We start from the raw sequence: 21,786 nt of genomic DNA on the forward strand, positions 1-21,786 counted from the left end.
GCATGTTTCATCAGATATGTCTCGAGTGGGGTACCCTGAGGTGGATCTGTTGGCGTCCCAACTCAACAGAAAACTGGATTTTTGTAAGAACTTCGCGTAAAATCCTTTTCTCTGAAGTCCATTGACAGACGCAGATCTTGTGCTTCTTCGCTATTGGGTTATGCGCCATCTACAGGAGTAGACTAGTCAGTGAAAAGTTTTCACTCGACACGCCTATAGGGGCTGTCCCTCACGACATAACCCCAGACACACTGTGCTCTCATATCAGTTTCGTAGCAAGCAGTGAAAAGAAGACACAACCATCCCCAAAATAAGAGGGGCGGGTGCTGCGTCTGTCAATGGACTTCAGAGAAAAGGATTTTACGGTAAGTTCTTACAAAAATCCAGTTTTCTCTATCGTCCATTGACAGACACAGATCTTATGCTTCTTCACTATTGGGACGTCCCAAAGCAGTATAGGCATGAGGGTTGGGAAGAAAGCAAACAAAACTGTTAATGTATTTCCAAGGCTAAAAACATAGCCAACTGGGTAACAAAAAGCTCAACCCGTACCAACAGGAGCTTACTCCCAAAACAAAAATTCAACCCCATAAAGAGAAAAAAAAACAAGTCTCTTTTAAACAGCAGCCTGCAAAACCTTGCGGTCAAAGGAGGCACCCAATTCAATCCAGTTCAATTCTAATTATACTCCTTATACATTTTAGGACCTTTTTCAAAATTTAGGCCTATTCGGATCCTTGTGGGACCTGCCTGTTCGCGGCATTTCTTTATTTTTCAACCGTACTCTAGCCAAAAACATGCTGAGGCCTCAACTTACGCATCCTCCAAATGACTACTTACTGGTAATTTTTATCAGGTTTTTAACCCTTACGGCTCTCTGGTCAATTTGTGAATCGGCTTCCCTGCTGCTGAGTTGGAGTGGAAGTGCGCCACCCGCGCTCTCCCCCTAGCTTCCCACACGCAACCGATGTAGGTTTACGTCGGTTTGCGCAGGAGAGCCACCCTGCCCCGCAATAAAAGGGCAGTGGGTGGTCAGGAAGTGGTTAAAAATCTTTACAATTATTTTACAATTTCTTTTACATTTTTAATCACAGTTTTTACAATTTTTTTTTTTTTTTTTTTACAGGACAGGGAAGCCTGCAGCGCTGTCGGAGGTAGGGCTGACAGAGAAGCAATAACTGGAACGATGCCCTGTGTTTGTGTCTCTCCCCGCAGCAGCTGAAAGCTGGCAGGAGGGGGAGAAACTGACTCAACTGCTGCACAGAGCCTAACAGGGCTTCCTTCTGTAATTGCCCCTCCACGTGCCGCTCTGATTCCCCGTGCTGTTGAGGCCCCCCTGTGTGCCTGGGCCCCCCTACAGGACGACTGGTGGTCCCCCCCTATCAGCGGCCCTGTGAAAGAAAACGCAATATTTACAGCTAATGACCATTGTGCAGGCAAGGACGACACATCACAAAACCAATCTAAGCAAATGCTTCTCATTTATTCACAGTTCAGAGAAAAAAAAAATAACACAAACATAGACTGAAAATAGAAAAGTTCCGGCACCCTGGGACAGGGTCAGACATTACAAGTGTTTTGTTAATAAGTGCAGCAAATGAGGAAAAAAGACTCAAATGGTTAAACTGTACAATAAATTAACGGCTATGTCATGGGAACATGTCCAATTCATGCTCATCACTACAGTAACAGCATGACCACATCTGAAGTCCCCGACTGTCCGTGCCTGGCTCCTCATACAAACCAGTGACAATGTCATCAGACTAGGGCAACACTGGCCGCCTGCAGGTAGCCCTGAAGGAACTGGAGAGCGTCAGCATTCAAACTTGTGCTAATCATCGAAGGAACCTAAGAAAGGAAAGAAGAATCGCATGTTATATTGTATGAGCGTTTGTTTAAATGCAGAATACCGTCTTACAGCAACTCTAAGGGACAGGGCGGAGGAACACGCAGCACGTTGGATTCATTGGGATCTGTTTCACTTGTCAGAAGACTACCTGTTCCTATTCTTAACCAGCTTGCCGGGCGCGCGGGTGGGACGGAGTGGACCCCCACTTTCCACCTTTCTATCTCTTCCTCCCCCCTCTCTTTTTCCTTTCCTTCCTCTCTCTCCTCCCTCAATTTCTCCCCTCTCTTTCATCTCTTCCCTACCTCAGGGCATTATAACTGCTCTTTCTCTCATATTAAGTTATAAATTACCACTAGGTGTGCTCCAAACGAAGGGTGGGGGGCTGGTCCGGACGTCCTCCCCCATTTGGGAACGAGGGGTCTGGTGGGCCCCCTTACCGGCCAATGTCAGATGCCAGCGGGGATTCCTACCCCTCCCCACCTGGATGGATGGCAATGGACTACCTCCCATGCAAAATCCTATATAAAACAATACTACACATGCATGACAAAGCACTGAAAACATGACGACAACTGGGTCTAGGTTGCACTATGAGTTTTAGGATTTGTGATTTTTTGTCTTTTTGTCTTACACCATGTTGTTATCCGTACTGTGTGATCAGACTTTATGTCACTATCTTACAGCTAATTTGTATTGTTGTTGTCGTTTATTTTTTCATGGCATACAGTTCTATTCAAAATTATTCAACCCCCAATGAAATTGATTGTTTTGGCCAGTTTGACATTGATTTTGATCATTCAGTCATCCTGCTTACAATTAAATCAAAGAGGCACGTGTAGGTCAGACAAATATAACATTTATAATGAAATAACCACAAATGTCTTTTCTGTGCTCACATCATTATCAGTTTTATTCAACCCCCAAGTGACATTCAATCTTAGTACTTAGTACAACATCCTTTTACAGTTATAACAGCTTTTAAACGTGAAGCATAGCTTGACACAAGTGTCTTGCAGCGATCTACGGGTATCTTCGCCCATTCGTCATGGGCAAAAGCCTCCAGTTCAGGCACATTCTTAGGCTTGTGCACTGCAACTGCTTTCTTTAAGTCCCACCAGAGGTTCTCAATCGGATTTAAGTCTGGTGACTGTGATGACCACTCCAAAATGTTCCAGCCTTTAATCTGCAACCATGCTCTAGTGGACTTGGAGGTATGCTTGGGATCATTGTCCTGTTGAAAGGTCCAACGTCTCCCAAGCCTCAGGTTTGTGACGGACTGCATCACATTGTCATCCAATATCTCCTGGTACTGAAGAGAATTCATGGTACCTTGCACATGCTGAAGCTTCCCTGAACCTGCAGAAGCAAAACAGCCCCAAAGCATGATTGACCCCCCGCCATGCTTCACAGTAGGCAAGGTGTTCTTTTCTTCATAGGCCTCCTCCAAACATAGCGTTGATCCATGGGCCCAAACAGTTCTAATTTTGTTTCATCAGTCCACAGAACACTATCCCAAAACTTCCTTGGTTTGTCCACATGACTTTTGGCATACTGCAGTCGACTCTTCTTATTCTTTGGAGACAGCAAGGGGGTGCGCCTGGGAGTTCTGTCATGGAGGCCTTCATTACGCAGTGTGCGCCGTATTGTCTGAGCAGAAACTTCAGTACCCACATCTGACAAATCTTTTCTCAGTTCCTCAGCAGTCACACGGGGACTTTTCTCCACTCTACGCTTCAGGTAGCGCACAGCAGTCGAAGTCAGCATCTTCTTTCTGCCATGACCAGGTAGCGTTTCAACAGTGCCCTTTGCCTTGAATTTGCGAATGATGCTTCCTATGGTGTCTCTTGGTATGTTTAACATCTTTGCAATCTTCTTATAGCCATTGCCCTTCCTGCGAAGAGTAATCACCTCTTCTCTTGTCTTCCTGGACCATTCTCTTGACTTCACCATATTTGTAACCACACCAGTAAATGTCTAGAAGGAGCTGAGTATCACAGTCATTGTAAAGCTGCCTAATTGGTGCTTATTAGGCTTTATTGCTGCTCCCTGACATCCACAGGTGTTTTCAATACCTGATTGAAAACACTTCAATGAACCTCTGTTCTTCAGAGTGGTAGTCTTTAAGGGGTTGAATAATTGTGTCAATGAAGAATTCACAAAAGAAACATTTACTACTGTATTACAAAACCAATTGATGTCATTTTAGTTGCATATGGTTCTTTAAGAAGTCCTTGTAGGATTTAATTCTGAATACAATTACAAATGTACACTAAATTCCCTAAAACCCTTTACAGCATTGGGGAGGTTGAATAATTTTGAATACAACTGTACCTTTAAATAAAGAATAAAAAAAAAAAAAAAAAATGCGTAATCCCCAAGTAAAATAGGCAATATCCAGAATAATTCTTTAGATGGGCTAAAAATACGAACGCAAGGGGGAGAACCATTGGGGGAATCCAGGATGGACAAAGATCTGGGGCTCCTAGTAGAAGACAGACTCCCCAATAGCATGCAATGCCAAGCTGCAGCAAGCAGACTATTACCAAGCATAAAATAGGGGATTTACTCCAGAGATAAAACGATAATCCTGCCACTTTACAAGAATTTTGTCCGTCCGCATCTAGAGTATTCCCTCCAGTTCTGGTCATCAATCTTTAGGGAGGATGTGGTGGAACTGAAGCCAGCTGGAAGAGGGGCTAATAAAGGGACTGGGAGGACCTCAGTTACGAGGAATGACTACAAAACATTAAACTTATTCTCCCTGGAGATGAGGAGCTTGAGAGGAGATATGATAGTATACAAATACCTCAATGGTGACTCAAGAAAGTTTAAAAAACACATGCAGCCATTCATTAAAGAGGACGTAAACTCTTTTTACTTGTACCTACAGGTAAGCCTATAATAAGGCTCAAACATGAGTGTGGGTGATGTCATGGCGCTCTCCAGTATTGGTAGGTAGTACAAAGTAAGGAGAGGGGGGCAACAAGATTGGGAAGGGGGGATAAAGAAGAAAGGGGGGGGGGGATAAAGAAGAAAGGGAGGGGGATAAAGAAGAAAGGGGGGGGGGATAAAGAAGAAAGGGGGGGGGGATAAAGAAGAAAGGGGGGGGATAAAGAAGAAAGGGAGGGGGATAAAGAAGAAAGGGGGGGGATAAAGAAGAAGGGGGGGGATAAAGAAGAAAGGGGGGGATAAAGAAGAAAGGGGGGGGTGTGGAGCAGCAGAGAAAGGAATCCAATAGGTGGTGGTGGGGGGGGGGGGGCACGTTCAGCGGCTGCCAGCTGGAGCATGGAGGGGCTCTGAGGAATAAAAAGCAGGAGAGAGCGGCGCCGGCTTAATGTAGCATAAATTTATTGATACATAATGAATGTAGCAACTTACTCTGAAGTAAGGATGAACTGGTAAGGTGGGTATGGCGAGATGCTGAGAACCCCCCCCCGCCGCTGCTCAAACCCACGGACAAGCTGCTGAACAGCAGCTTCCCCATGGATACACCGGCACCCAGCCACCTTCTCCACTGCACCTACCTAGGAGAATAAGATAGATGATCTTGCCATACCCACCTTACCAGTTCATCCTTACCTCAGATTAAGTTGCTACATTCATTATGTATCAATAAATTTATGCTACACTAAGCCGGCGCCGCTCTCTCCTGCTTTCTATAATAAGGCTCACCTGTAGGTACTTTGAATATCTCCTAAACTTGCACAGTTTAGGAGATATTCAGAGTGCATGCGGCCGATGAGGTCATCAAAGGAAATTTAAAAAGGATGAAAAATAAAGGGCTCTCCAAAGCAGTTGCTAGGAAGCGATGTATGACGTCGCTCCGGTCCTCCAAGGCCATAGAGTGGAGTGGGGGCCATCTTGCCCTCACTCGACTTCCTGCCTGAGAGGTGAGCGGACCGGATAGTTTTCTACGCAATGGACGGCTAAAGGTAAGCGAGGAAAACGACCGGGAAGCGGCAGGAGGGGGGCACCTCTCCCACCGCCCATGAAGGTGATCCCACGGCGAATGTTAAAGCAGACCGTCCGTCGTTTAACCCCCGTATTTAAAGTCAAAGTACCGACATAAATACATGGTGGGCGGTCCGTAAGTGGTTAAAGATGCATAAAGACATCGGACATATGCAATACAGCTTTCCCACCACTTTTCTCCACCACTCTTCCAGGTTCTGCCAAAACCAGAAGTGACGTTACCTCGCTCCTTCTAATGCGTTGCGTCACAAGATCACATGACTTACTCCGGCTATTTACATTATTAACACTGCGACTGTGGACTCCATTTTACATTTCAAGAAGGTCCGTTCTGTTGTATGGTTATTCTCAGGCCGACAGCACTGAAATTGTGGACTCACTTTATTTTTGTTTCTGGATTTATTTATTTTTTCTCAATTCTGTGTTTTGGCTATTGTTTTTTATTAATATTGGAGTATGTTACTTATGTGAGATTAGATGTGATTTGTGGTACATTATGATGTTTTATGGGTAGCGCTACACTATTTTACATTTATAGTTCTCCAGGTGTCTGTGTGCAATGCTGTGTGCCATGAGTAGCGATTACGTCCTCACATATTTCTGAATACTGAATTCCTGCCTCATATTTGTGATGCTCACCCGCCCAGGAAAAGCCGTGGACAGCTTGTGAAGAGACTGTGCAAGGAGGATCTTGGGATTGTTAACCATTTCTCCGATCGGGTCATGCTCTTTCCTGCCCGCAAATGCCAGTTGGGAAAAGGCGGTCTGGTAGCCGGGAGTGTCCTCTATGTCGATGAAATGTTCATCATCTGGAATGGTGTCATCTTCAGGCAACTCAAACAGGCCAATCAGAGCCTGGAGCAGAGGCGTCCTAGGAGCGATAAAAAGGGAAAAAAATGGATGACCTAAGAACGTATTACAGAGGAATCATAAGCAGGTTTCAGACAACAGTGACTAGATTTCCTCCAGGAAGAGGCGGCCATCTTACCACAGCTTTGTGTACTCTGTGTCCATCATGGAGGGACATTCCGTCAGGACTTTTGTAAGTCCAACAGCACAAATCTTCTTTTCTATGGGGCCCGATACTTTCTGGATTTCAGGGATGATAATCTTCTCCACCACCATACCAAACATCCTGCCACACACAAAGATTTATAGGTCACTCCTGGATAAAAACTCAGGCAAATGGGACAGCGGATGGTATTCTGTCCTCTCAGGTGCTGTCCCCCCCCCCCTTCCCAGTGCAAGCATTACCTACCACTTCGCTCACTCCACCCACACGTAGCCATGTAAAAAAAGAAACCCTACTCACTTGGGCTGAATACTGTCCACCATTTCCTGCAGGGCGATGGCTCCATATTTCACACAATACAGGTTTAAAAACACTAAGAAACCTAGGAGGATGAAAAAAGGACATTTCAGCAAATCACAAACCTGCAGGAATAATGCTAACCGAAAAAAAAAAAAAAAAAAGTCTACAGATATACCATGTAAATGTGGATGTGATGTATTTGTTGTCCTTTCCCACCCTTCTCTGCAGAAAATAAGGTATTGAGATGTTGTAAAATCAGTGCATTCTAAATTGTGGCCCAGGGGACTGCATGCTATACGCCCCTTGGGGCACTATTCCTCCCAGTGATAGGAGGCACATTTCCTCCCATACATTTAACCTTTTGATCACCCCCAGTATTAACCCCTTCCCTGCCAGTGTCATTTATACAGTAACAGTGCATATTATTTAGCACTGAATACTGTATCAATGTCACTGGTCCCCAAAAAGTGTCAAAACGTCAGTTAGGGGTCCGATCTGTCCACCGCAATATTGCAGTCCCGCTAAAACTAGCTGATCAGCATCATTACTAATAAAAAAAAAAATTAAAATAAAGTCCAAAAATCTATCCAATAGTTTGTAAACGCTATAACTTTTGTGCAAACCAATTAATCGGTTGCTGACCGCCGCAAGTACATATACTGCGGAGGTCAGCCCCGGCCAGGCAAAGTAACGTATGGGTAGGTCACTTGCCTGTCAGTTGCTTGTGAGCCAATAGCGGGCGAGCGCGCGTCCGCGGAGGCGCCCGCCCGCCCCGTTCCCTAGGAAGTCCGTGCGTGTGACCGGCGGACCCGATGTCCGCCGGTCACTCGGCGATCGTCGGTGGAGAGGGAGAAAGGCAGGCGGCTAATGTAAACAAGCCGCCTGTCATTCTCCCCTGTGTAGGAATAGTGATCATACGGTTCTACTATGTAGGACCGTTGATCACTGTTCCTACACCAGTAGCCATGTCCAATCACAGTTAGAAGCACGCTCCTAGGGACACACTTAACCCCTCCTTCCCCAATAAAGTTAACCCCTTCCCTGCCAGTGTCATTTTGCAGTAACAGTGCATATATACAGTAAACCCCCGCTCCATCGCGGTTCAGTTTTTGCGGTCCCGGTATATTGCGTTTTTTTACTATATAAATCATTAAAAATGAAATATTTTTGTGTTTTCCATAGCTCTTGCTCTGTCTCTCAGTATCTTTTATGTGTTTAAATGAGTTTCTATTGTTTTAAAAGTGTGTTTAAAGACCTTAAAATGCTTCTACACGTACAGTGACAGTAAAAAAAACATGCCTACAATGCATTTTAATAGGGTTTTTCTATTTCGCGGATTTTCACTTTTCGCGGCTAGGTCCGGAACGTAACCCCCCGCAATGGAGGGGGGTTTACTGTACTGCACTGATTACTGTAGAAATGTCACTGGTAACCTCAAAAGTGTCAAAAATGTCAGTCAAGGGTCCGATCTGTCCGCCGCAATGTCACAGTACCGCAAAGAAAAAAAAAATTGCAGATCGCCGCCATTACGCGCTAAAAAAAAAAAAATCTTTCCCTTAGTTAGTAAATGCAATAACTTTTGCGCAAACCAATCAAAATACGCTTATTGCGTTTTTTTTTTTTACCAAACATATGTAGTAGAAAACAAATTGGCCTAAAATGTTAAAAAAAATTTAGATTTTTACATTTTTTTTGCAAAATTGACGCTTTTTTTGTTTATCGCGCAAAAAGTAAAAATCGCACAGGTGATCAAATACCACCAAAAGAAAGCTCTGTTTGTGGGGAAAAAAAAGGAGGTCAAATTTGTTTAGGTACAGCGTCGCACGACTGCGCAATTGTCCGTTAAACTCACGCAGTGCCGAATCCCAAAAAAAAACCTGGTCGGAATGGGGGTAAAATCTTCCGGGGCTTAAGTGGTTAAAATAAGCTTTTTGGGATTTTTTTTTTTATCAAAATATGTAGCAGAATACAAATTGGCCTAAACTCATAAAAAAAAATTGATTTAATTTTTTTATTGGGAATGTTTTATAGCAGAAAGTAAAAAATATTGTGTTTTTTTTTCAAAATTTTGACGCTTTTTTTGTTTTATAGTGCAAAACCTAAAAACCGCACTCACTTTTTACAAACTTTGTGGTTTTGGAGCTCTGTAGCCTCTGGAACAGTACGATGAAGACTTGTCTCTTATACTGCTCCAAACATGCCCTGCAAGACAAACAGACAAATATCAGAGGACCGGTCATTGTGTATGATACAAATTATATACCTGTACAGGGGACTGGTCACCATGCATGATACAGCTATAAATCAGATCTATAAAAAGATGCCCTGTCACTATGTACCATGCAGCTATAGATTAAATCTATGAAGATAGTACCGTATTATACAGAATTAAGGACATCAATCAGGAAAGAGTGCAGACTAGGGTTTATAAATGTGCAATGTGTGTTTAAAACACATGAAAACTTTCAACATAAATTGTTCCTATTCATTATGCACAGTTCAATCTATGATTTTTTTTATTCCTTTTGAAACCGTACCTGCTGATTCTGCCATTTTCTAGGCGCATATTCCACTTCCTGTGCTCAGCTGACAACACTAACCCTAGGCAGCTAATGCCATGGCAGTGTTGTCACCATCATGCCCTCAGTCCCCTACTTTGGGATGGCAGGGAGCCATGCCAGAGCTTCATGTGCCTCCTGACTTGTTTTGCCATTTTGTGACGTCACAAGCATGAAGCTTCAGCCAACAGACCAGGTACACACGGTAGATGAAGGAGACATAGCAGTCATGCTAACACCAATTTATAAAAAAGGTATTTATTAGTGCCTATGATTACATTGCCGATGGGTGAATTACTAGTGCTGACACCTGAGTTGAATAGGTCATACACTTTATGGGGATTTGGATTCTCCTGAATAGGAGATGGTGCTAGTTTTTGACGCGCAACTCGTCTGATTCCAGAATGGTATGTAAACCTGTTCATGAACATGAAAGGAACGAACGATGGCGTTTACCTCAGGGTGCTACTTACGAAGGTAATTGCTCGATGATACTGTTCAGTAAATAAAAGCCTTGGTGATCATTGGCTTTGGAGGCGATGAGTTTCTGGAAGACTCCAAGAAGGCCGGGCTAAAATCACAACATACAGAATCAGAATGTTATTGCACAATTCAAAGAGTCGTATACTGCAGAACACAGCATTTAATTGTGTTTCCAGCATATGGCGGGCCCCCCGTGCCCCAGTGTGGCCGCTCGGGAGGGCCTCCCCGTGCCCCAGTGTGGCCGCTCGGGAGGCCCCCCCGTGCCCCAGTGTGGCCGCTCGGGAGGGCCTCCCCGTGCCCCAGTGGGGTCGTTCGGATGGGAGCCTCTCATGACCAATCAGCGGGCCTCTCTGCCTGCAATCCCTGAGGGGGAGTAAATGACCACTTACAATCTTATCGCCGGCACTGGCTGCTATGGTGTTGGCTCCTCTTTCCAGGTAGGCTTGTAGGAGTCGGACAAGAGGAGGGATGTTGCCCGTCCTCTCCCACAGAACAGGTTGCAGGAGGTGCGGGAAGAGCGCCATGTAGGAGTTGGGAATTTCATCTTTGTGCATCTCCAGGAGCAGTGACATGACTTGGAAGACATACGGCATAAACTCTGCAGAGAAGGGGAGGAGAAGTGAATATTACCATATAGACACCAGGGACTGCAGCTGTACATTATATAATGGCTGTCAATGTATTACGTCAGATTTAAAGCTCCTGTCTAATGTCACTATATCCCCATATCATACAGACCAACACCCAGCAAATCTACCAGAGTTGTGTGTGAATGAACTTCAAGTCCTGACATCCTATGCAGCAGTCTGCTTGTAGTTCTCAATTAACTACCATGGCGCTGTGGAGCGTCGTGGTAGTTCATTGATTATTCCTGTCAGTGTATCTGCTTGCCCACATGGGATGTACGGCCACCAGAGCCGGCACATCCATTGGGGGCGCAGGGGCACCGCCCCCCATCCATGCGTCCAGCACCCTAATCTACATGCAGGGCGCTAAAGCATGGATTCCAATGGGGTTTTTTTTTTTTTTTAAGCACGTGATTAGAGCCAGAGGCTCTAATAGGCTTCAAAAAAGGGTGGGCTCGGGGCACAGAGAACTGCGCCCTGAGCCCACCCAGTTGTGTGACAATAGCGAATGAATATTCGCTATTGTCACATAGATTCTCCTCCTGGCCAATCAGGAAGCGGGTCCTGAGACCCGTTTCCCGATTGGTCGAAAGGAGAAGCCATGCTATTGGCCAAGGAGGAAGAGGAGGAGGAAGGAGACGCAGGGGAAGCCCAACCCACGGAGGAGACTGAGGGGGAAGTGGGGGTGTCGTCTGGGGGGGGGTATGGTGCGTCTGCCGCCACCCCCCCCCCCAGCCCATGGAGCACCAGCCGCCACTGACGGCCATAGATACAGTGACAGATCTGCAGAAGACCTGCATGCCACCAGTGATCAGCTGATCGCTGGTGCAATGCTTTACAGGCTCCACAATAAATAAATGCACCTTTTTACCTGCAAAAAAATGTGCATTTATTATTTTTTTAAAGTGAACTTATTCTTTAACTTTGAAAAGAGAAAAGGAGGCATATAACCTGCCCGGTTTTTTTTTTCCATCTGTGTCCCATTGGAAAAATTTCTCTTCACTTCCTGTCCCTTACCCATACAGAAAGTGAAAGGAAATCCCTCCAAGTAAAGAAATCCCTGGTTGTCACCAGAACCAGTGTCCACGTTGGAACATTTCCCCTCTATTCCTGTTCTGGGGACAACTCAAATCTTGGGATCATTTACTTTCACTTTCGATGACAAAAGAAAGTACAAATACAGAGGGGCACAAACAGCAATAAAACCCTAACAGGTGTTCAAATCCTCTCCATTCAAAACTAAAGAAAAGCTTTGCTTTTTGGTTATATTTTAATTATTGCATTATTCAATGACTACCTCAATAATATGGCCTGGAACACATTCACAATGGTGGCAATGTGCAGCTAGTAGTATGGTCACGTTCACTATGTACCTTGTACATCGCTCTGCAGGATTTCAGTGAAGACCAAGAACAGGGCCTCTTCGAAGCTGCTCACAGTGCTGGGGTTGGAGCGGCAGGTGATGCGCACAGACAGGCAGATGGATTCAAACAGGTAATGGTTGAAGTGAGGCTTGCTGGGATTCTGTGAAAGGAAGAGGGGGAGGGGGAATGAAACACATCCAAGACAATCAGCAGATTAAAGGCCCGTACACACGTACCGATTGTCGGCCGAAAATGTTCGCCCGCCGAACGATCGGCCGATTTTCGGCTTGTTAGTATGATGCTTCCGACAGCGCACTTTCGGCCGAACAGAATCTGTCGTGCAAGCATTAAAATTTTTGTATGCCGACACCAGAACGACTGATTGTTCGCCAGTCAGTACAGATTTCGGCCGACAGACAGAAGATTTGCAAGACTGGGCATGCTCAGAGAAGAAAAAAGACAAGGAAAGTTAACCATCACATGACATCACTTCTGCAGTCGGCTGTTGTTGGCCGACTAAATTCGTGTGCAGTCTTTAGCACTTTTCAACAGACAAGACAGCCCTCGGACAAAAGACTGCCGATCGTTCGGCCGATAATCGGTACGTGTGTACGGGGCTTTATTTCCTTTTCATACCTTTAATGATGGCAAATCACAAGATAGTTATAACACAACGATAATGATATAATAAAAATCTACACTCCCCTGTTAAAATGTCAGGTTTCTGATGTAAAAAAATGAGGTAAAGATAAATCATTTCAGAACTTTTTCCCCCTTTAAATGTGACCTATATACTGTACAACTCAATTGAAAAAACAAAAATTTAAATATTTGGGGGGGGGGGGGGGGGGTAGAGAAGCAAAAATAAAAAAACTAAAAAAGGTTACATAAGTGTGCACACCCTCTTATAACTGGGGATGTAGCTGTGTTCAGAATTAAAGCGGAGTTCCGGCCTCAAAGTCGGAAAAAAAAAAAAAAAAAAATCGATTTTGGACCATCTGCTTGCAGAGTGTCACCTGAAAAAGAAATGGATACTCTCGATTTTTTTTTTGGTCACTTACCTTGTTATTGAAGAAAATATACTTACCTTCCTGCCACTTCCTCCGTCTGCGGCCCGCGCCGTCTCTTCCGGCTTGCGATTACTCCTGGGAGCTGAACGTCATCGCTCCCAGGAGTCAATGCCGCCCCCCCCCCCCCCCCCCCCGTTAACGTTTTTTAATGGCCCAGCCAGAGCCCAGATCTGAATCCTATTTAAAATCTGTGGGGTGATCTGAAGGGGACAGATTTGGAGTGTTTTTGCAAAGAGTGGGCAAATATTGCCAAGCCAAGATGTGCCATGCTGATAGACTCATCCCCAAAAAGACTGAGTGCTTTAATAAAGTCAAAAAGGTGCTTCAACAAAGTATTAGTTTAAGGGTGTGCACACTTATGCAACCATATTTAATTTGTTTTCATTTTTACCTCCCTCCGCCTAAAAGATTTAAAAAAAAGGAGGGGCAGCGCGATCAAGGGGTTAAATGTATGCCTAAAGTGCTAGCCAACTGTGGGGGGGGAGAAGGGCTTTGTGAAAGACACACAGATCGGTGTTTCAGCTTAGCTGAAACACATGATCTCTGTGTGCCTGTCTGACAGAAGAGCCGCCTGTTTTGTTTACATAGGCAGGCGGCTCTCCTGTCAGTTTCCCAGAGGATCGCGGGAGGCCGTCGGCGATTGTGCCCGCTCCTCCCGATGTGTCTAATCACAGCGGGAGTGTGGTTTCGCACCTTCTAGACCACATGCACATAATCACGTAGATCTACGTGATTATGTGCAGCCGAGCCGCTCTGCCGCAGTAAATCTGTGTGTGGTGGTCGGAAAGAGGTTAAAGGAGGTAAAAAGTTCTGAAATGATTTATCTTCGTCTCATTTTTTTACATCACAGAAACTTGACATTTTAAACAGGGGTGTGCAGACTTTTTATATTCATGTCTGAAATCTGATAACCGTACACGAGAATATAATCACAACTCCGGGGTTATACTATGTGGTCAGTGTAGAAGGCCGAGGAGTGTGTAGTAGAAATCTGGCAGGTCAGGACTCACCTTACTGACAGCCAGCAGCTTCTGTGTGAGTTGAGTGATGACAGAAGGAATAAAGGGGATGATGGCTTCCTGCAGCAGCGAGAAGCTTCTCATGATTGCTGGGATAGAAGGACACAATAAATAATCTCTGTACTGTGGCACACACTATATAATACCCCCCCCCCCCTTCTTCTGCTCCGTCTCCTACCTTTCATGATGTACTCGTTCTCTGAGGAGCCGGGTAATGACAGAGCTTTGAACAGATTGGACAGGAGCCCCTCCACATACGGCAACATGTCAGCTACAGTGATGCTGCAGGAAGAGAGGAGAATGTGAGGACATAACAGCCGCAGACTGAGCACAGCCGTCTTATAAAGGGGGACAAGATAGATACTTACAGGGTGGTGTTGGCGGATCCTCCTCTCATAGTAAATAGCCTCTCCAGGGCGTGCGCTGCATACGTGTGAACCACAACGCTCTCTGCTTGCAGATGGGCAATCAGGAGGGGAAGGGCAGCCAATACCTGATCTTTAGGTACCTGCCATAAAGACAATAAGCTTCTGCTTTAAATAAGGTGCGACATTGATAACAGCAGACAATATGGTAACAGCACAGCTAGATCCAGTCCCCCTCATATCACATCAGACGACTATATAATCAAAGTGGAAGGCCCCTTTCACACATCAGGACCGTTTGTCCGTTTTTCATCCATCCATTGACAGATTAAAAACAGACATCAATGCATTCCTATGGAAAAATGGACAGCAACGAATGATTATCCGTTTTCATCCGCTTCCGTCAATATCCATTTTGTTGAACGGATGAAAGCCTTATTTTTCTTCCGTTAAAAAAAAAAAAAAAAAAAAACGGATTGGACGAAAAACGGATGTAAACTGACAAACGGTCCGTTTTTCATCCGTTTTTGCATTGGTAGTGGATGTAAGAAAAATGGACGAAAACTGATAAATACTTCATCCATTTTGACGTGACTGAACTGATGAAATGAACGGTCCGTAGGTGTGAAAGGGGCCTTAAGCTAAAGTGCCCACCCAACAACCAATCAGGAATCACTTTAAAAAGCATACCAAATGGAAAGATGGTCTCCTGGGAAAACGAAAACGTAGATCTATATAATACATGGTCAGAATGGAGATATTTTAGATCAGTGTTTCTCAACCTTTTTTCAGTCAAGGCACCCTTTAAAAATGGATGGACAGTCTCGAGGCACCCTTTAAAAACGGATGGACAGTCTCGAGGCACCCTTTAAAAATGGACGGACAGTCTCGAGGCACCCTTTAAAAATGGATGGACAGTCTCGAGGCACCCTTTAAAAATGGATGGACAGTCTCGAGGCACCCTTTAAAAATGGATGGACAGTCTAGAGGCACCCTTTAAAAATGAATGGACAGTCTCGAGGCACCCTTTAAAAATGGATGGACAGTCTAGAGGCACCCTTTAAAAATGAATGGACAGTCTCGAGGCACCCTTTAAAAATGGATGGACAGTCTCGAGGCACCCTTTAAAAATGGATGGACCGTCTCAAGGCACCCTTTAAAAATGGATGGACCGTCTCAAGGCACCCTTTAAAAATGGATGGACCGTCTCAAGGCACCCTTTAAAAATGGATGGACCGTTTCGAGGCACCCTTTAAAAATGGATGGACAGTCTCGAGGCACCCTTTAAAAATGGATGGACAGTCTAGAGGCACCCTTTAAAAATGGACGGACAGTCTCGAGGCACCCCATTCTAAAATGTAAAACCTATTCTAATTGCTTTACATAATGCAGCAACATCCACACATGTAGGACACTGAACATCAGGGGTGATTTATTCTTCCAAAGCAAATACACTTTTGCAAACTGGTACTGACCAGTATTCCAATGTTTCTCCTCAGTTTTTCTCCATCACTCAGCTACTGTGACCCCCCGACGCTGATGGAGAGAGGCAAACAAGGATGCTATGCAGGCAACTGACATCCTCCTTATGAACTGATGATGCCATGGCCAGCAGGTAGAAGGTTGTATTGGAGCACAATGAAAACCTGTGGCTTCGTGTAACTAAAAGGCAGGTTATAGCCACACACTGGCTTGTATACAATTTTGGGCAATTTATAGGTATTTTGCCAAGGCACCCCTGAAGAAACCTCAAGGCACCCTGGTTGAAAAAGGCTGGTTTAGAAACTCCCCAGTTTGTAACACTTTTTGTAAGAGCAAATTATTACGAATATACATTTATTTTTTGTGTGTTTGTATATGACAGGTGCTGACCGAAGAGGAAAAGGGGAAAATTGTATTAGTATAACTTTATTGAGGTTCTTTAGGCCTTACATATGATATTTACTCTTTCCAGGATTTATTAATCTTGACGGTCAGAGAGGTTACTATTTGTGATTGTTTTTTCTTTTGTTTTAGTATGTTTTATTATTGAAGCAATGTACTTCTCTATGAACGAGGTATTAACATTAAGATTATATAGGTTAGGATATGGATGTATAATACCATTTAATGGATGTATAATAGCATTTAACCACTTAAGCCCCGGAGGATTTGGCTGCTGAAAGACCAGGGGGTATTTTGCGATTCGGCACTGCGTGACTTTAACGGACAATTGCGCGGTTGTGCGACGCTGTACCTAAACAAATTGGATGTCCTTTTTTTCCCCACAAACAGAGCTTTCTTTTGGTGGTATTTGATCACCTGTGCGATTTTTTTATCATGCGCGTCAAGAGCGTCAATTTTGCAAAAATAACAATATTTTTCAAATTTTTTATATGAAATTCCCCCCAAAAAATACGTAAAAATCTAAATTTTTTAACATTTTCAGACAATTTGTTTTATGCTACATATGTTTGGGAAAAAAAAAAAAAAAAAAAAAAAAAAAAAAAAAAAATCGCAAAAAGCGTATTTTGATTGGTTTGCGCAAAAGTTATCGCGTTTACTAACAAAGGGAAAGATTTTTGTCATTTTTTTTAACGCATAATGGCGGCAATCTGCAATTTTTTTTGCGGTACTGCGACATTGCGGCGGACAGATCGGACCCTTGACTGACATTTTTGGGGTTACCAGTGACATTTCTACAGTAATCAGTGCTATACATATGCACTGTTACTGTAAAATTACACTGGCAGTGAAGGAGTTATCTTTATTTGAGAGGGAGGGGCTGTGTGTGTCCCTAGGGGCGTGATTCTAACTGTGATTGGCTGTGGCTTGAGCTGTAGGAACAGTGATCAACGGTCCTACATAGTAGAACCGTATCATCATTGTTTCTACACAGGGGAGAATGACAGGCGGCTTGTTTACACTAGCCGCCTGCCTTTCTCCCTCTCCCCCGACGATCGCTGCTGAGTGACCAGCGGACATCGGGTCCGCCGGTCACACGCGCGGGGGGGGGGGGTCCGTGACGGCACGGGAGCGCGCCGGCGCACGCTCACTCCCCAGAGCCTCACAGGCTAGTGACGTATATATACGTCACTCTGCCTGTGAGGGGCTGACCGCCGCAGTATATGTACTTGCGGCGGTCGGCAAGTGGTTTATTACATTATTTGTACGTGTAATGAAGCATTTTTTTCCCCCCATTAAAAATAAAAAACTTAAAATTGAAAATAAAAAGCATACCAGTGAATTAGTATGCTCTGAAATTAGTATGTAGATCTCGCTCATTGCTTATTGTCTAAAATGTACACGTGCTCTACAACAATGAATCTTGGAAATGTCCTCGCTTTGTTGTGTCCATCTGCTTGAATATGTAAAACCTGGTAATACTCTGGGATTGCACAATCTGTTCTTTTTTTCAATTATCGTAATTTTTATTAATGAATAAAGAAGGTAACATGGGTAGAATACAAAAGGTTAATATCACCTTACACATATAATGATATACACATATACATATATTCTGATACATACATTCAGAGACAGAAGTTTGGCCTGTACGTATCACAGACCGGCAGGTTTAGTCCATTTATGATTTATACAAGTGATTATTGCAGTAGAGCAAAGGGTCTTGCAGGGATACCAACCTCCTTAATGATTTATTTCTGGTAAATCTTATACATATACATATGTATGCAAATCTGATTAGATGTTCATACTTATTTACAGCCATAGAGAAGAGTGTCAGATTCAGACTTCACAGCTGGACACAGTGCTTTGTGTTCATGATGCACCCCCCCCCCCCTTCCTCCTGTATTCAATTGTATTGTAACTGTCCTGTCTGCTCTCATGTTGTAAAGCGCTGCACAAACTGTTTGCGCTATATAAATCCTGTATAATAATTATATAATATAAAGCAGGAATGAGGGGATTCCTATACAACTGCTCACCTGATTCCTGAAAATCATGATATATTTGATCCCATCTGCCTTCAGTACGGGGTATTCATTGACTGCAGAGAAAAACCAGCAGCATTACAATGTGCGATAAACAGCCATCTCAGGAGCAACACCCCATAATATCTCAATGCACTATTCCCAATGCACACGTTCTTGTAGAAAAGAACATGTGTATAAGTGGGTGCTGAATTGACCACCGGCTGGAACCGTAAAAAGTCAGAATGAGAAATATCCCCAGCAGACCATGGATCTCAAGAACAAGTCCAAGCTTTATTCAGCGATCACATTGTTACAGTAAATAGCAAAGTTTGAGAGCAACGCAGTACCACATCATCAGGCATGCGACATCACATGTCTGATGAAGGTGTCCTGCGTTCCTCCGAAACGTTGCCATTTGCTGTAACGATGTGATCGCTGAATAAAACTTTGGACTTGTTCTTGAGATCCATGCTGTGCTGGTGACATTTCTCGCTCACCCCAGAATATCTTTCGCAGTGGCTACATAATGACTACAGAAACCGAGCAGGCACCCTCCTCTTCACCCAGAGAACAGGAGCCCCCACCACCCGTGATAGATGGAGCTTGGATTATCACTTCACACCACAGCTAACATAACCCCAGGACAATAAACACCTCTAACGTGCACAAAGCCAGGCTATGAGCAGCTGATACTCACTGTTCAAAGACTTCAGATCAGGAAGAATGTGATTCACAAAGAATTCTGTAAGGTTGACAAGTTCGTTGGCTTGTGTGATCCCATGCTGAGAAGACAAAGAAAATTCTTACCAACAAATTACTGCACCCCAAACCCACTGCCTGCTCTCTCTACCTGGGACACAGGGCCCTAGGACAGGGTACTACACGTCAACATGACCCAAAGGACAGCAGCTCCATTCCCTCCAGCCACCGGCTCCATTCCCCTCCACCCAGCGAGAGAGCAGCCGCTCCAGTCCCCTCCACTCAGCCAGAGGGCAGCCGCTCCAGCCCCCTCCACCCAGCGAGAGGGCAGCCGCTCCAGTCCCCTCCACCCAGCGAGAGGGCAGCCGCTCCAGTCCCCTCCACCCAGCGAGAGGGCAGCCGCTCCAGTCCCCTCCACCCAGCGAGAGGGCAGCCGCTCCAGTCCCCTCCACCCAGCGAGAGGGCAGCCGCTCCAGTCCCCTCCACCCAGCGAGAGGGAAGCCGCTCCAGTCCCCTCCACCCAGCGAGAGGGAAGCCGCTCCAGTCCCCTCCACCCAGCGAGAGGGAAGCCGCTCCAGTCCCCTCCACCCAGCGAGAGGGAAGCCGCTCCAGTCCCCTCCACCCAGCGAGAGGGCAGCCGATCCAGTCCCCTCCACCCAGCGAGAGGGCAGCGGGTCCAGTCCCCTCCACCCAGCGAGAGGGCAGCGGGTCCAGTCCCTCCACCCAGCGAGAGGGCAGAGGTTCAAATACTCTTCAACCACCCCTCTACCGACCCAAAGGGCAGTGGCTCTACAGTCTTGCAATATAGCCAGAGATTGGTGTGAGAAGACACACACAAAAAGTGACTACGATTACTTTAGTTCCACCTATGTGTCCATGTTTCTTTATTGTTCTAGACTCACCTTCTGAGTCTGGGCTTTTGACGCCAGTGACGTCACCAGGTAGATTGCGGCATCTTTGTGTTTCCAGTTGATGGTGGGGTTTTTAGCGTATTCTTGAAGCATAGAGTTGACATAACACGAGAAGATGTTGGTAACAGGCCCCTCAAAAAACTTGCACAGGCCACGCACCAGATCACAAGCAGCTCGCCGCCTGGTATCTATATCTGGAGCCATCAAAAAAAAGACAAATATCAATTTAACATAACCTGTATGTTATCCAGCAGGCACCGGACGTTCTACAAGAAGCCTCTAGTCCTGACATGCATCACAAAGGAATGCCAAAATCCTGCACATCTATCATGTAAGATTCTTACCGGATCCCTCCAGATCCCTACGGATGTATTCCTCTGAATTGTCTTCAAATGCTTCCTCATCAGCAGCTGCAAAGTGAGAGACAGAGTGTGAACAGGCGAGAAAGACATTGAAATATTTCCAGGAGTAAATGCACAGAACAGTGGTCCATGCAGCCTATTACACTTGTCTGTGCATTATGAAGACACCACCATTAACCAGGCTGAAGAATATTCAGAGGATATATTCCTGATCTCTCATGAATCACAGACATTTTGTATGGTTTTTGGGAGGGCCTTATAAGTCTGTGCAGGCCTAACAATACAAGACCTCGCTATAGAGGTCTCTCAGAATGTGATGTCATTCTGGTCTATCATCCTGCAGGGGTTTTTTTTTTCCAATAAGAGTTTATATGTTCTCACAACTTCCTATTGCAGTGGTGGCCAATTCACTTGATGTATTGGGCCTCCAGTGCGGCCCCTGACATTACCGAAGGGCAACAGATAATTTTCAGTAAATGCCAAGTTATAGAAAATGGTCAAAGACTGCAGACGTGCTAGAGGAGATGGCCAGAGACTGCAGACGTGCTAGAGGAGATGGTCAGAGACTGCAGACGTGCTAGAGGAGATGGTCAGAGACTGCAGACGTGCTAGAGGAGATGGTCAGAGACTGCAGACGTGCTAGAGGAGATGGTCAGAGACTGCAGACGTGCTAGAGGAGATGGTCAGAGACTGCAGATGTGCTAGAGGAGATGGCCAGAGACTGCAGACGTGCTAGAGGAGATGGAGAGTATCCAACATAAAATCAGAAGGAAGGGGAGTTCCACATTATATTTTAGTGAAACAGATCTGTGTAAGGACAGCAGATTGCTTATTTCACATCAAACGACCAGCACCTCAGGTGGAACTGGGCTTTAATAAAATTCTGGCATTCAAACCAAATTAGTAGCATACATGGGTGAAACTAAAGGAGAAGTAGGGCCAAAGTTTTTTTGGGCCTACTTCACCTGGAAATCACTGGAGTGCACTTTGTTCTGCACTCCTGTGACCCAGATTCAGCTGACAGGAGGCCAAAATCTTATCAGCTGACGACACTGAGCCGGTCCAGGCTCTGGAAAGATCCTGACTTTACAGGATCAGCTGGGCCAGCAGCTGGCTCAGCCCCTCAGTGAGTCGCTGAGAACCTGAGCCAGCCACTCCTGCCCCTCCATAGCCCGGGGCAGAGCAGAGAGCCAGTGACTAACAGTTACTGGCTTTCTGCTCACTGAAGACTGAACAGGGATCTTTAATCGCTCCGTTCTCGTTCTTAGCAGCAGCGGGGGGG

At 45.1% G+C, this 21,786-nt stretch overlaps 1 protein-coding gene across 1 annotated transcript in view; it reads right to left on the bottom strand.

Moving 5' to 3' along the window:
- Nucleotides 1–1,464: 1,464 nt before the first annotated feature.
- The window catches only part of CSE1L (chromosome segregation 1 like), a 35,327-nt gene continuing 15,005 nt past the window's right edge, over nucleotides 1,465–21,786 (bottom strand). Inside the window, exons 11-25 of the mRNA XM_082271186.1 lie at nucleotides 20,487–20,552; nucleotides 20,134–20,336; nucleotides 19,230–19,314; nucleotides 18,545–18,606; nucleotides 14,622–14,761; nucleotides 14,432–14,535; nucleotides 14,245–14,342; nucleotides 12,174–12,324; nucleotides 10,564–10,772; nucleotides 10,165–10,262; nucleotides 9,250–9,335; nucleotides 7,134–7,215; nucleotides 6,810–6,956; nucleotides 6,461–6,692; nucleotides 1,465–1,848 (exon numbers count right to left, since the gene is read on the bottom strand). Of these exons, the coding sequence (XP_082127312.1) occupies nucleotides 1,759–1,848; nucleotides 6,461–6,692; nucleotides 6,810–6,956; nucleotides 7,134–7,215; nucleotides 9,250–9,335; nucleotides 10,165–10,262; nucleotides 10,564–10,772; nucleotides 12,174–12,324; nucleotides 14,245–14,342; nucleotides 14,432–14,535; nucleotides 14,622–14,761; nucleotides 18,545–18,606; nucleotides 19,230–19,314; nucleotides 20,134–20,336; nucleotides 20,487–20,552 (1,853 nt within the window). The 3' untranslated portion in view covers nucleotides 1,465–1,758. The remainder of the gene's footprint in view (nucleotides 1,849–6,460; nucleotides 6,693–6,809; nucleotides 6,957–7,133; nucleotides 7,216–9,249; nucleotides 9,336–10,164; nucleotides 10,263–10,563; nucleotides 10,773–12,173; nucleotides 12,325–14,244; nucleotides 14,343–14,431; nucleotides 14,536–14,621; nucleotides 14,762–18,544; nucleotides 18,607–19,229; nucleotides 19,315–20,133; nucleotides 20,337–20,486; nucleotides 20,553–21,786) is intronic.

Source organism: Pelophylax lessonae (assembly GCF_965119305.1).
Source record: "Pelophylax lessonae genome assembly, chromosome: 11".
In the NCBI taxonomy this organism is placed as follows: Eukaryota; Metazoa; Chordata; class Amphibia; order Anura; family Ranidae; genus Pelophylax; species Pelophylax lessonae.